The 14283-nt window shown below is 37.3% G+C and overlaps 1 protein-coding gene across 3 annotated transcripts in view; it reads left to right on the top strand.

The window, feature by feature from the left end:
• Nucleotides 1-14283, top strand: part of LOC139962462 (UBX domain-containing protein 11-like) — a 27740-nt gene extending 13457 nt beyond the window's left edge. For all 3 annotated transcript variants that reach the window (XM_071962437.1, XM_071962436.1, XM_071962435.1), the window contains exons 5-14: nucleotides 239-333; nucleotides 897-957; nucleotides 3075-3157; nucleotides 6090-6195; nucleotides 6485-6708; nucleotides 7351-7428; nucleotides 8079-8271; nucleotides 11272-11375; nucleotides 12450-12655; nucleotides 13166-14283. In XM_071962437.1, the coding sequence (XP_071818538.1) occupies nucleotides 239-333; nucleotides 897-957; nucleotides 3075-3157; nucleotides 6090-6195; nucleotides 6485-6708; nucleotides 7351-7428; nucleotides 8079-8271; nucleotides 11272-11375; nucleotides 12450-12655; nucleotides 13166-13292 (1277 nt within the window). In that variant the 3' untranslated portion in view covers nucleotides 13293-14283. The remainder of the gene's footprint in view (nucleotides 1-238; nucleotides 334-896; nucleotides 958-3074; nucleotides 3158-6089; nucleotides 6196-6484; nucleotides 6709-7350; nucleotides 7429-8078; nucleotides 8272-11271; nucleotides 11376-12449; nucleotides 12656-13165) is intronic.

Here is a 14283-nt window from a genome sequence, read left to right as displayed (position 1 = left end):
ACGAAATCACCAAAAAAATAACGTTAAGTTTCTGTTAGCATGAAGAGGGTGTCATTATAATATAAAGTTCTAGTTTAGCATATCAATCAATATGCTTAACACGACATTAAATAGTTGCAGCAATATGATGTTGTGGGATTTCTGCTGTAAGATTACATCTGCAAATAAAGCATCTATGACAATGGTTGATGTTTGATGACATACTTGTATCACTTCTGTTTTTCCAATTATATTGCAGCGCCCTCAGATTTTGACCTTATGAATGGAATGATGAACAAGATAGCCAAACTAGAACTCCAAGTACAACTTTATGCCAAAGAAGTTATAGAAAAAGTGAGTAAAATGATTTAACTAGACATGTAAGTGCTAAAGTATAACAGAAGAACTTTATCTTCTGTGAATGCTTAGACATTGCATTATGTAGCCTGCATTACAAGGTTTGCAGTCTTTTTCAGCTTAAAACTAACCAAAAATGTCTGAATTTAGATCTTGAAGTATGGCTGCTGCCAAACTAACTACTGTAGAAACGAAGCAACCATGAATTAATGATTAAATGTCATTTATTTTTTAACCCAACAGCTAATGGTGCTTTTACTGTTGCAATAACCCTGGCTGAAATGTTTGTGAACATTCTCCGATTTACATTTTCTCCCTAAGTTTTTCCCTGAGCTGAGTTTTCCAGATATAATGAGTTGTCTGTTCATACCAGTGTGTGGTTACAGAAGGTGAAATATTTTTAAAATTTGAGATTTTCTTGTGCAGAACTTCCAGTTATCCCAGTGTAATGCAGTCAGATCCAGACTAGATTTGAAGTTTTGCACATGTATGAATTATATACCCATTATAAAAAACCTCTGTTGGGATACAAAGTTAACTTTTCATTTCTTGCATAACAGGACAAGAAAATTGGGATTCTTCAAGAAAAAGTGAAGCTGAAAGAAAAGTATTCAAGTATGGGTGAGCAGTGAGCTTTTATTTCGAAATTATTGCATAGTAACAAGTACTGTAGTTTATAATTCTGCCATATTATTTAATTTTAACATCTAATATATTTTAAAATAAAATAAAATGTGTAAAAGTAAGTGGGCCTGACGTTTTGATCCTAGCAAGATATTCTTCAGAGGCTGAATGACAAGTAACAGAAAATACAAGGGACAAATTACAAGCACAGAAAACAGATAGGTTAATGAGCAGGGTGAACACAAAATTATTGATGTAAGAGGATTAGTTAACAAAGAGTGGAGAGAGGAAAGAATCCAACAGGGGAAGAGGAGAGGTAGGAGATCAACTGAAGAGGGACAAAGAAAAGATTAAGGGAAGAGGGTAGGGAGTAAACCAGAGAAGGACAAAGAAAGAAAGGTGTGGAGAAGAAAAGGTGAAGACAGCTAGGAGAAGAGTGGTGACAGAGGGAGAACATGGGGAGGGGGGGGGGGGAGCAGAAGAAAGGTTAGTCATGTCCTTCCTGATCGTTGAGTCCATGACGTTGAGTGGTGCGAAGGCGTTGCGTCCACAGTCTCTCTCTGCTGATTTGTACTAGGTCAGGACGGCTACCTAAGGATTCAATCCCCTGTAGGGACATGTCATTAATGGTATGGTTGGGAAGGTTAAAGTGTTCTCCAACTGGGGTCTCAGTCTTCATGGTGTTGACTGTGGATCTGTGACCATAGAACCACTTCTTGAGGGTGGTTTTGGTTTCTTGTTTCTACAAGAGATCAGATAGATGACATTTGTGGTTGTGCAAGAGGTGTGACCCTTACCCTTGTGTGTGAGTTGGGTGCTGTGGCTGGTGATGGAATTGGATTCAACAATGTGGTCACTGCAGATGATGCATCTTGAGGTACGATCACTTTTGAAAGTACCAAGCTGAATGGGTGTAGGGTTAGAATTTAGAGGTGTAACAGCAGCATGTACGAAAAGGTCCCGTAGATTGCATGGATGTATGTTGGCAATGATGGGTTTTTCAGGGACGGCTCGTTGGAGTCTATCTGAAGTAAGGAGAATGGTGTGGTTGTTAGAGGTGATTTGCTAAAGAGGAGGAAGATTTGGGTGGAAAGTAACAACCAGAGGGAGCTTATCGTCGCAATCTCTTCCTTATTTGACCTTCAATGTAGATGTGGATAGGGAGCGGACTCTCCGCATGGCTTCATGCACCCATAATGTATTTTAGACGGAGAAATGTTTTAGATGGAACAATGTATTTTAGATGAAGTATGCAAATTTGAAGGAGTTAGCATTTAGATGGAGTATGCACTTTATTTGGAAGTATGTAAATGAGATGGAGTATGTGTTTTAGATGGGAGTATATATTTTTTATGGGAGTATGTATTTAGATGGAGTATGTAGTTTAGATGAAGTATATATTTGTGTGGGAGTTTGTACTTAGATGGAGTATATGCAATGTAGATGGAGTATGTCTTTCAGATGGGAGTATATATCTTAGATGGGAGTATGCATTTTAGTTGGAATATGTATTTAGATGAAGTATGTATTTTGGAAGGAGTATGCATATTAGCTTGGAGTATGTATTTAGAGGGGGTATGTATTTTAAATAGGAAAATGGGAGTATGTATTGTAGATGGCAGTATGCATTTTTGATAGGAGAATGCAGTTAAGATGGAATATGCATTTTAGATTGGAGTATATATCTTAGATGGAGTATGTATAGCAAGAATATGTAGCAAGAATATGTATTTTAGATAGGAGTATGCATTAAGGAGAATGCAATTTAGATGGATATTCATTTAATATGGGGTATGTATTCCGGATAGGAGTATTTTAGATTAGAGTATGTATTTTAGATTGAGTAAGTTTGTTAGTTGACCCCTGGGATGATCAAGTAACAGGCAAGCCCATGTCATCTTGGATTTTAATCTGCAAACTCTTAATACAATAATACAAGAGGATTAAAGACAGTCATCACACTTGATATGTATTTTTCATACCATTAGTACAAGATATGCTGTTTCGGTGTTTCCTCTTGAATTCTGTGATTTAAACTATCAAATAGCAACTAAGCACATTCCATGGACAAGCCGTTGCAGAAAAGTAAAGATTATTCTGTCTTATCCCCATAGGTCACCAAGAAAACAACACCCAGAAGCTAAAGGAATTGGAAACAAAGTGTGTTGAGCTACAGGACCAAATAAAGGAGATGGAGGTATTCATGTTACAAGAACAATGATCAAACTAGTTACTGATCAATGTACTCACAGGCCTAAGAGAATTCTGTAGGTAGTTGATGTAGTCACTGTACAGTGAGGACACAGGCCTATGAGACATCTTTTCGAGTTATTTGGTGTAGTCACTGTACAATGGAGATTCAGGCCCGAGAGACTTCTGCAGTTAGTTGATGTAGTCACTGTACAATGAGGACACACGCCTATTAGATATCTTTTCAAGTTATTTGGTGTAGTCACTGTACAATGGAGATTCAGGCCCGAGAGACTTCTGCAGTTAGTTGATGTAGTCACTGTACAATGCGGACACAGGCCTATGAGACATCTTTTCGAGTTATTTGGTGTAGTCACTGTACAATGGAGATTCAGGCCCGAAAGACTTCTGCAGTTAGTTGATGTAGTCACTGTACAGTGAGGACACAGGCCTATGAGACATCTTTTCGAGTTATTTGGTGTAGTCACTGTACAATGGAGATTCAGGCCCGAGAGACTTTTGCAGTTAGTTGATGTAGTCACTGTACAGTGAGGACACAGGCCTATAGACTTCTGCAGTTAGTTGATGTAGTCACTGTACAGTGAGGACACAGGCCTATGAGACATCTTTTCGAGTTATTTGGTGTAGTCACTGTACAATGGAGATTCAGGCCCGAGAGACTTCTGCAGTTAGTTGATGTAGTCACTGTACAGTGAGGACACAGGCCTATAGACTTCTGCAGTTAGTGGGTGTAGTCACTGTACAGTGAGGATTCAGGCCTAAGAGATGCCTCAAACTTAGTTATGGAAAAGATCATTGTGAGGAACAACTAAGCAATATCTTGTTCTGTTTGTGAGATATCTTGTGATATGTTATAATGTCAGTAGGATGTGAAACCTTTTACTTTCTTTTTGTAAATGTGGGCCCAAATGGTCCAAAAAATATTGAGCCCCACAAATTCAGGCCCAAAGAATGTGTCCCAAATGCATCTGAGGTGGAAATAAAGTTTGTGCCCACCCAGCCCAAAAATGGGTGTGAAAGTCTTTGGGGCCCAGATGGCCTACATGTACCAGCAATTAACCAACTGTATACCAAGTTTGGTTACAGTCCGACTTAAGGTTGCAGAGTTATTGCAATGTAAAGAAAATGTGGGCCCAAATGGCCCCACAATTGGGGACTAAAGAATGTATCCCAAAATGCATTTGAGGTGGAAACAAGATTTGAGTCCACCTGGCACAAAAATAAGCTTGAAATTTTTGGGGCCCAGATGGTCCCAAATTAGGCATATATATACCAGCTATTTTCCAACAACTGTAAACCAAGTTTGGCTACAATCTGAATTAGGCCTACAGTTGTGGAGTTATAGCAGTGTAAAGAAAATGTGGTCCCAAATGGTCACAAAATATTGGGCCCAACAAATTCGGGCCCAAAGAATGTGTCTCAAAAAACGTTTGGGGTGAAAATAAACTATGGGCCCACCCAGCCCAAAAATGGGCCCGGAATTTTTTTGGGGGAAGATGGTCCCCAAAAAAGTAAGCATACATGTACCAGCTATTAACCAACAATTGTATACCAAGTTTGGTTACAATCAGACGTAAGGTTGCAGAGATATTGCAATGTAAAGATTTTTATGTTTGACCCCAGTAGCTCATTAATATTCCTAAGGTCAGCGCCAAAATGATAGGGAAAACCTTCTCATTATAGTACAGTTACATGGCAAGTATTACAAATATCCATCATTCAGTTGTTGAGTTATCGCAGACCCAAACAAGTGTCCCAGACGCACACGCCAACCTGACTGTATAGGTCTTTGCCTCCAGCAAGGAATCAAAAACATTCAGAATTGAAGCGCATGTGGCTAGATGGTATCATATTTAGACTTGAGCAAGTCTTCATGCTTGTGTGTGAAGAACCACTCTGTGATATCTCACATATGGAATAAGATTTGTCTTTGCTATTTGAGGCAGTTATCTGACAGTTATCTCTATTACAAAGACCAACAAGATGGCAATCCATGGAATTGAAGATGTCATCTCTTCTATGTTGGAATGGATCTACATTGAGCTTTAACAACTATATAAGTACTATTCTAAAATTTGTCCCATTATTCTCTATATACTTGTGACTTGATGACTTTTTACAACATGACAAGCAGAAAATGGCTAAAAATAGTTTTGGGTATTTGACCTTTTACATCACCAATCACCCAGGCATGCGTTAACAGTAGATGGGCAGTCACCTACCCACCAAGTTTGTACGTGATTGGACATATGGTCTAGGAGTTTTCGACACACGTTTTCGCAGTTTAAGCAGATTTTACCTTTTAACTCAATTGACATTTGACCCTGACCCTAAACACCTAAATCTGTCCTATTCAAATTTTTCTCATCATTATCAACATTTCAAAAAATTTTCAAATGCCTTTTCCAACATGTTGACATGCAGAAAATGATAAACACTAAGTTTGAGTTGTTTTGATATTTGACCTATGACATTACCAATCCCTGGGAACAAGTTTACATGTTCAGGCACCTACCCACCAGGTTTTAACTTGATTGGACTAGGAAGAGTTCAGGACACATTTTTTTGCTCATGCTGTCACTCACTCACACACTTCCTCACATTTGTGATGTGGGGTGAAGTACAATATCTCATTATATGTAGGGAGATTACATAATAATGGTGGATGTGTTTGTGTCTCCTAAATGCCTCTAATTATCTTAGGTATGAAGTGAATCATTGTGTAAAAAGGTAAAAGTATGCCTCAAACTATGGTACAGTAAGTCAAAGATTAGGGACAGTCTAAATCATTGACCCATGTTTTTCATATATTTAGTCAATAGGGTATAGATTCTAATACTCTTTAATATTCTCCAATATTAAGTGAACTTCATGGGACATCAGCATATTAACTTCATACTTTTATTACATCTTGACAGGACTTTCTTGCCGATTATGGGATGGTCTTTGTTGGTTCCTCACATTCCCAGGTGGCTGGTGTTTATGAAGAATTAGCTGATGTGGGGGAAAATGTTTGGAGACCTGGTATGTATTAAAAAGACATGTGAAACAGCTTGAAGGGCTTTCTAAAGCAATAGGAAAGTCTTTCATGCCTAGATGATCTAAATAAAAGTTAGCCTGGAACAAACTTAGCCAGTAGTGCTGCAGTGATATGCTTGATGGCCATCTTGTCAGGATTGCTTCTCCAGCCCCATGTGAAAGTTTAGATGGCACATCTACACCATCTAGTACCCCACCACTCATTCTTTCATACTATCTGTGGATCACAAATTATGAATTACCTCTCATACCTATGTCCAATTCTTATTCACAGATTTGTCCATTGCCGGAAGTACAAACTTTCATGTTGATTTTGACAAAATTGTCAAGAATGTAAGAGAGCTAAATGTCCTTGGAGGAGAGGGAGAGAAAAAAGTTCAACACACTGTCAAAGGGGCAAAGCTTACAACCAAGGAGTCCATACCACTGACTATATATGCCAATGGTATATTCATGTTTAATGGACCTTTTCGTTCTTTTGAGAACCAAGAAACTCAAGTACGTGTGTAGACCTTCACTTCTTCTCTTCCATATTTATATATGCACTTCAGATGAGATCAGCAAACACGCAATAGTTGGCAATAATTGTGATACATTTTCAGTACAATTAATAACATATCATTGCACATAAATAGCCTGTCAACTTTCATTTCCTGGAGTAAAGACAAGTGATAAACTTTCTAGTTTTGCACATGTCTTATACCATTAAATGTGTAATGTCTGGTCATCAAATTTGAATACAATCAGTAATTACCTTCTGCTGGTTTTTGGTGCAAATATCTCATGAACTGTCTAAGTTTGATCAAACACTGGCTTTTTTTTGACCCGTTGGTATTTGATGTAACATTTCTGGAAACTGGTCATTAATTGCTTCAGCATGCTAACTGTCATACAACCTATCATGGGGCTGGTAGCAACATGCTCTGTGTCAATTATCCAACTTCAATAGTTCAGATTAATGATTTCATAAAAGTCATTGTTTTGCTAATTGTAACATGCTATCTATTTACCCTTCCATGATTAATTAGGTGGAACAGATTCTATTGAGTTCTCTGTGTCTCTCCAACGATGGATACAGATTGCTATTTTACAATATCATATACAATTAGAAATTATAGACATTTTAAACTTTTGTTGCAGCAATGTGTTCAAGACCTTATGGATGGCTTCTTTCCATCAGAACTGCAAAAGAAGTACCCAGATGGTGTGCCGATTGAAGTTAGTTTAATTTTAAGCTCTCATACTTGTTGAAGATTTCAGATATATAGATTATTCCACATTATCTAGCATCTGTTTCAACTTGTATAGATACGTATTGATAGTGACATACTGTTCAATTATCCTCTAATATTTATTTCAAACTAAGATAACCCTGGAAAAAATACACATTTTGTATATATTTTAATGTTAACCTCATTATTAACATGTATATGTGAGTAGCTCTAGGTCAGTTTATAGTTGACTTCCTTTGTGATTGGTGGATTAAGGCCATGTTTAAACTGTATAATTTGCTCATATTAATTACATAATTAGACCAAGAATGTTGATACTGATGCAGGAATTGATCACTCTTTGTTACATGTATGTCAGATGTATCACTGTGTCATGTTTTGCAGGTTGATACTGATGCAGGAATCTAGATCACTCTTTGTTACAAGTATGTCAGATGTAACCATGTCATACTTCGCAGGTTGAAACTGATGCACGAATCTAGATCACTCTTTGTTACAAGTATGTCAGATGTATCACCATGTCATACTTCGCAGGTTGATACTGATGCAGGAATCTAGATCACTCTTTGTTACATGTATGTCAGATGTAACCATGTCATGTTTGTTCCTAGTGTGGATGTTTGTTTAATTTCACAGTTGAATGACCAGAGAGATACACTATTTGAAGATTCAAGGTCAAGAGAACATTTTCCAGGCATTGGACAATTATTGGGCGGTGAAAATACTCCTTCTAGGATTGTGCCAAGTAACCTGGATAAAACAACGAATACAGATGTTACTAATGAAGGCAAGGGAACGAAAACCTTTCACCAGACAAGTAGACCACCAGGTAATAAATGTACTTTACTTCTCTGCTAGAATTGCTTATCTGGAATAATGTCACACCAATCAATGTTAGCTACAGTAGAAAAATAAAACACGTATAGTTTATGATCAATAATACACTACAGTAGCAGGTAGTGTGCGTCAGTATAAGCAAAAACATATACCGGTATACATTTTGTAGAAGACAGTGCTACTACTACTACTTACAAAAAAGGGAATGAGTATACCTATTGCGCAGAATCGGTTTCTTCCCAAAATAACTTGTTAGAGCATTGCTGTGGCAGAGTGGATAAAGGCGGTGGCATTTGAAGCAATGAGGCTTAGCAATTGTGAGGTTCCGGGTTCGATACCCAGCCGGGTCATATTAAGGTGGATTTTTAATCCAAGAGCAATCTCTGGTTTTCCTATCTGAAATGACTTTCTAAATTGAAAGATTCCAAATTTGAGTTAAGATGTTGAATTGGAAGCCACCCGACATGTAAGTTGTAATCCATGAGCCCTTGCAGGCTTACCCATGTTTGTGGTCGCTTAAGCGTTTTAAAAATTACTGCTAATTATGATTATTACTATTTGACAAACTACTGGCATGAAAAGGAACTCTTTAGAACCATTATGTGGGAAACTGTATTTGCGAGTACTGTAGAACTATGCTGAAGTTAAAGCAATTAGCCGTAGTAAAATGTGGGTATTATTATACAATGGGAATAGGGAATGACTTTCATTTGTCAAGTAGCGGTCTGTTAAAAAGAAGTTTGGGGGATTCCTTTCTTGAAATTGTAAAGAGAGTGACATCTTAGAACCGCAAAAGCTCTGTGGCATTGTGAAAGTAGTGAGCATGAAAATCTCTGTAATGGAGTGTTGTTAACCCTGTACTTTGCGGTTGATTGTTATGATATATTTTTTTTCAAACAAATGCAATAATCTGTAGGATTGGAAGAAAGTTTGGTTCTTTTCAGAAGAAGTTGTGGGTTTTTTTTTTAAAGGAAAAGTGTTTGCATTTGGCATGATGTTTCGGGTAATAAAAGTAAGATTTAACTCGTTGGTAATTGCTCTATTGAAGTATATCACAAATTTTGATCATTTTGGTACTTAAAAATGATAATAAGATAATTCTAAACTGAGTTTGTTCATTTAAATGTTTACACGGCACAGCCCTATGAGATTGAGACCAGATTATCCCATCAATTACTTTACTATGGATTGTTTTAAAACTTAGATGAAACTTTGCCGATCTCTCTGACAGTAGGTACAGAAAGCTGGGCATGAAAAAATGTCTGTATTTTACTTGTGTGTCTTAGACCTACAGTACGTCAAGCATGTTTTACCAGCGTGGGTTTCTCTTAGACCGCATTGCATCACTAACAGAAACTGCAGATTCCTTGCTAGACAAAAATCCATACATGTATTGTTATCAATGTTCACACACGTGCCATCCAATCCCTTTCCTTGTGTACCAAACAGGTGTTTCAAAACCTCCAACAGGTGTGCTGTATTCTGCACTTCCCCCTCCCCCCATCTGTACATAGACTGTTCCAAATTATCACACGTAAATGTAACCCATCCGTGCTTGTGATTGGCCGATTAGGCTTAAAGCATATTTGAAGGTGAAAACGCAAGAAACATATCAGTGTGTCCCTTCGTTGATCTTTTGTCTGGTACAGTACAAGCAACAAGTGCAAGGGCTAAGATTGTGCAGCAAGAATGTTTACAGTTGGGGACTACGGGGAGTTTTAAGTTACACACGATAAAGAGTGGCAGTGGGAATTTCTTCGAGTTTGCGTGTATTATCTGGGTTGGTATTTTTATCGGGTATTATTTTTACCGGGTACTCAAGGTTTGTTTCGGGTATACCTGGTATTTATGGTATATTTGTTTATGACAGATTTCGATACCGTTGGTATGGGTATGAATGAAATACCAGGTATACCTGGTATATCAGTATACTGATGCACTCTAGTAGCAGGTTGGATAAAGCAAAGGAGTAGGAACATGATATGCCAAATTCCTTTTGCACAAAATCCAGTGATTCGGGAAGTAATATTCACTTCCTTTCCATGAAACAAAGAAACTGATGCTTACAACATTTTCTGAAGTTTCAATCATAATTTAGCAAGTAGAAGACAAAATACAGTTTGATTAAAGGTATATGTTTGCAAAATGGAAACTGTTAATCCTGCTCACTGGTAATTAAGTGCCTAACAATTTCAGAACTTTTCATTGTCGCAGTTAAAAAAAGGAATTGCTAAACTTTCTGTTATGGAAATGTTATACAAGATTTCAAATTCAACCTCCAGTGATAAATTTCTCCAAAACGAATAGAAATAGGTAAATTACCAACTTTGCAAGACAATCCAACCAGTGTGCACAACACTCTACTGCTGCTTGAATAGCTTCTTTAGCGTGGCCATTTTCTATTGCCAACACAACCCAATATAGTGCTTAAATTGTATGCTTTATTCAGGGTGTATTGTTATAACACTGGTTCCCAACTGGCACAAGTTCAAGGAATTTCCAGTGAACCACCAAATAAATTGTTTGACACCATTATTTCTGTTTACGCCTTCCATTCTGCTACTTTAGAACTACTGAAAACACTCAAGATCATTATATTACTTTTAGCTCTAGATCATTTGTGTACACAAGATTGCAGAAATGTATGGGGGTAATTTGGTCATTATATTAGTGTTATTTAAAACAGGCTAGGGGTGGAGCTTTCCTTCCTCATCAAGAAGTTCTGTTGGCCCTGAATCACACAAAGTTCATTTAGATTGTTTCATTGTTGTAGTTTTTCACACTTTGTTATTAAGCAATTCATAAAATAATGATATATTGAAAATGATCTTGCCTATAAAGGAAAATGTTACTGGCATTTAGTCATAGAAATTATAGATACAAAATAAGCTTCTTATCAACCAATAAAGACAAGTACACAGTAGATGAATTTATTATATTGCAAACAACTTAACAACTATTTTTTCCCCTTGATTTGTTCTCTCTCCTCCAGGTATTCAAATGTCAATGGAGCAATTTCTAAATAAGCTCCCTCCATCTGTCCTGAAGGATGGCAAGGTTATAGATATCAGATCAAGTGTAGCAAGTAACCTCATGGTTAGTGTTAATGTCATGTCTTCTAAGAGTGCTAGTCATATGATTTGTTGGTGTTTAAGCTATTTCTGTATGTTTAATGTTTGAAAGTGTAATATTATTTTAGGTGCAAAGGGGGGGGGGGGGGGGGCTACTACTGCAGACATACTGTGAGTTAGATTGAATTAAGTTTTGCCCTCCAAACAACCATGAGAATATTCCACTGACTATGTGATGGTGATATCCATGCTCTTTTCCATGGTTCTCATTCTGCAACTGTGGTTGTTTCCAACGATAACTAAGGCTTCGATCCTACTGATGATGTATTGTAAAACTACAGAGTACACCAGATTAACATCACTCAACTGTCCTTGTAGAGAATGATTCGAAGACTCTAAATTACACAACAGCACAATAGTCACCTGAAACTCATGTGTGTGTTAAAAGTTGATGGTTCTTAATATGGCAGTGTCCAACACCTCTACCAAAGTCTTTCGTGTTTTGTGGGCCGATGGTTACTGCAAACAAGTTACATTCATTTAGACCAGCATAAAGGTTCTGGTTGTTATTAAACGTGCTGGTAAAATAAAATTATTAGGAAGAGTCTGCCGTCAGTGGCCTCGGTCTACGAGAGTTGTGTACGAGACAAGCTGCTGTCCATGTGGAAAGATCACAGTCACCCATTGCATAATCATCTAATCAGTTGTATCATTGCCCATAGCGGTAGATTGAGGTCGCTGACGTCACACACAAATAGACATCGTTCTTCCTTTATAGGCACTGCCATTAATGTTCACAACAAGGACTTCACAAGGTAGGGGTGGCCGTTCCACTTAGTTGCGCTGTTGGAGCTAGTTAGTGTATATTTTGTTTAGACTGCATTTAACTGTTGTATATTATCAATGTTCTTTGTATTTTGTATCATTCATTGTATTGCTCACCACAGATATGTAATTTCCTTCTGGGATTCAATAAAGTTGACTTACTTACTTACTATTCCTCTCACTTATATGTAGATGTTAGTGATTCAGTCTGATAGCTGCATGCTATGTGAATCTTTAGTTGGGTGACCAATCATACATCATTATTCTGTTACAGGATAAAGCACAGCATACATCTGTTACAGAGACACCTGTTGTAGCCAACACTAAACGTCAAATAAATCAAGATGGGAGAGCATCGACTGACCAATCGATGATTGCTACTCTAAGGGTCAAGTCAGAGACGGGAGACCAAACATTCATAATCAAAATGAAATATGAGGATACGATCCAGGATCTGAGGGATCAGCTGGACAGGATCAGGTGAGATTATATAAAGAGATGAATATCCTAAACCCTCATTACAGCTGAGCTATTAGAGCCACTCCTGCTATTAATGTTTAACTACCTGTTACTACAGCTAGTACTCATGGAAGTATTGTAGGCTCCATCAAGCAATCTTAATTTTTTTTTTGCAACAACTGATATATCTCAGACTTAGTCAGATATAAGCTGAGGAACGCTTGGCTGTATGAGAGGCAATTGTAGTACAGCTGACATTAAACCATTGTGTTATGGAGAAAGGCTATGATGACCATGCTAATTATATTCATGAAAAGTGTATTTCTGATATTAGTTTATTAGTAGGTACTGAAAGATATTGATCTTTGCACCATTACCTTTTCAAACACAATATACTGTATACCTGTTGAGTGAAAGTGTAGATATGAAATTTCAGGTTAAAAACCAATTGGTGATGTATTGATTTCAACCTTTAATTGTTTAAATATTTAAATCTTTGTTAGCAACTAATCTGTACGTCATCTTTTGTAGGTCTGCATCAGCTCCAGCTTATGAACTAGTCACTTCATTTCCTTACCAAGTTTATCAAAATCTGGACATGACACTACACGAGTGCGGCCTTACACCAAATGCAACCCTTCACATGAATACGAAATGAATGCGGCAGCATATCTCAAGTGTATGTACGTCAAGTGTATGTGTTTGATACAATGGTTCTGCTGTGACTAGACTGATCATTGTGGTCTTAGTCACTTACTTAATGATGAAACATGTCTGTTCCCTATGATACATTGGTTTTGGTGTGAAGCAGTTACATAATTTAGTTTCTCAACTTATTGTTAAATGTGTATGTTCCCTAGAAGCAAGTGTATGTGTTTGATAGAATGGTTCTGCTTCAACTAGACTGATCATTGTGGTCTTAGTAACTCACTTAATAATGAAACATGCCTGTTCCCTATGATACATAAGTTTTGGTGTGAAGCAGATGCATAACACTTAGTTGCTCAACTTATAGTTAAATGTGTATGTTCCCAGATGCAAAGGCCTTGGTATTAAATAAATGTGTCATGGTCTTTATACTTTCTGAAATGTTAAATTGTTGCTTTTCTAAGCCATATCTGTGATGGGCATCCATTAGTCTTTATGTAATGTTCTGGCAGCAATGTCCTTATCCTAGTCACTGTATTATGTGTATGGGGCAAAACTTGACTGGAGTATAATCATTTCTGACATCACTTACCTAAAGGAATGACTTGTTGCTTTTCTAAGCCATATCTGTGACGGGCATCCATTATTATTTATGTAATGTGGCATTGTTCTGGCCTCAATGTCCTTATCCTAGTCACTGTATTATGTGTATCGGGCTAAACATGACTGGAGTATGATCATTTCTGATATCACTTACCTAAAGGAATGACTTGTTACTACACTCTCTGTGCGATGGTCTGAATGGATTCAGTCAGCAAACAGTTTCTTTTCCAGTAAGGCATTGTTGTACATACTTGTATACTTGTCATCTATTATGCATTTCTTTAAGTTAGACCATAGTGTATGATTGCTGATAAGTAATTTATATGCTCATTTCATATGCTCATGTTAAGCAGTGCACTAGCTTATGCTATATAGTTTTTTAATCATGTAGTTTCTTC

Source organism: Apostichopus japonicus, chromosome 21 (genome assembly GCF_037975245.1).
Source record: "Apostichopus japonicus isolate 1M-3 chromosome 21, ASM3797524v1, whole genome shotgun sequence".
NCBI lineage: Eukaryota > Metazoa > Echinodermata > Holothuroidea > Aspidochirotida > Stichopodidae > Apostichopus > Apostichopus japonicus.
Note: the sequence above shows the minus strand (reverse complement) of the source record. Positions and strands in the feature narration are given on the sequence as shown.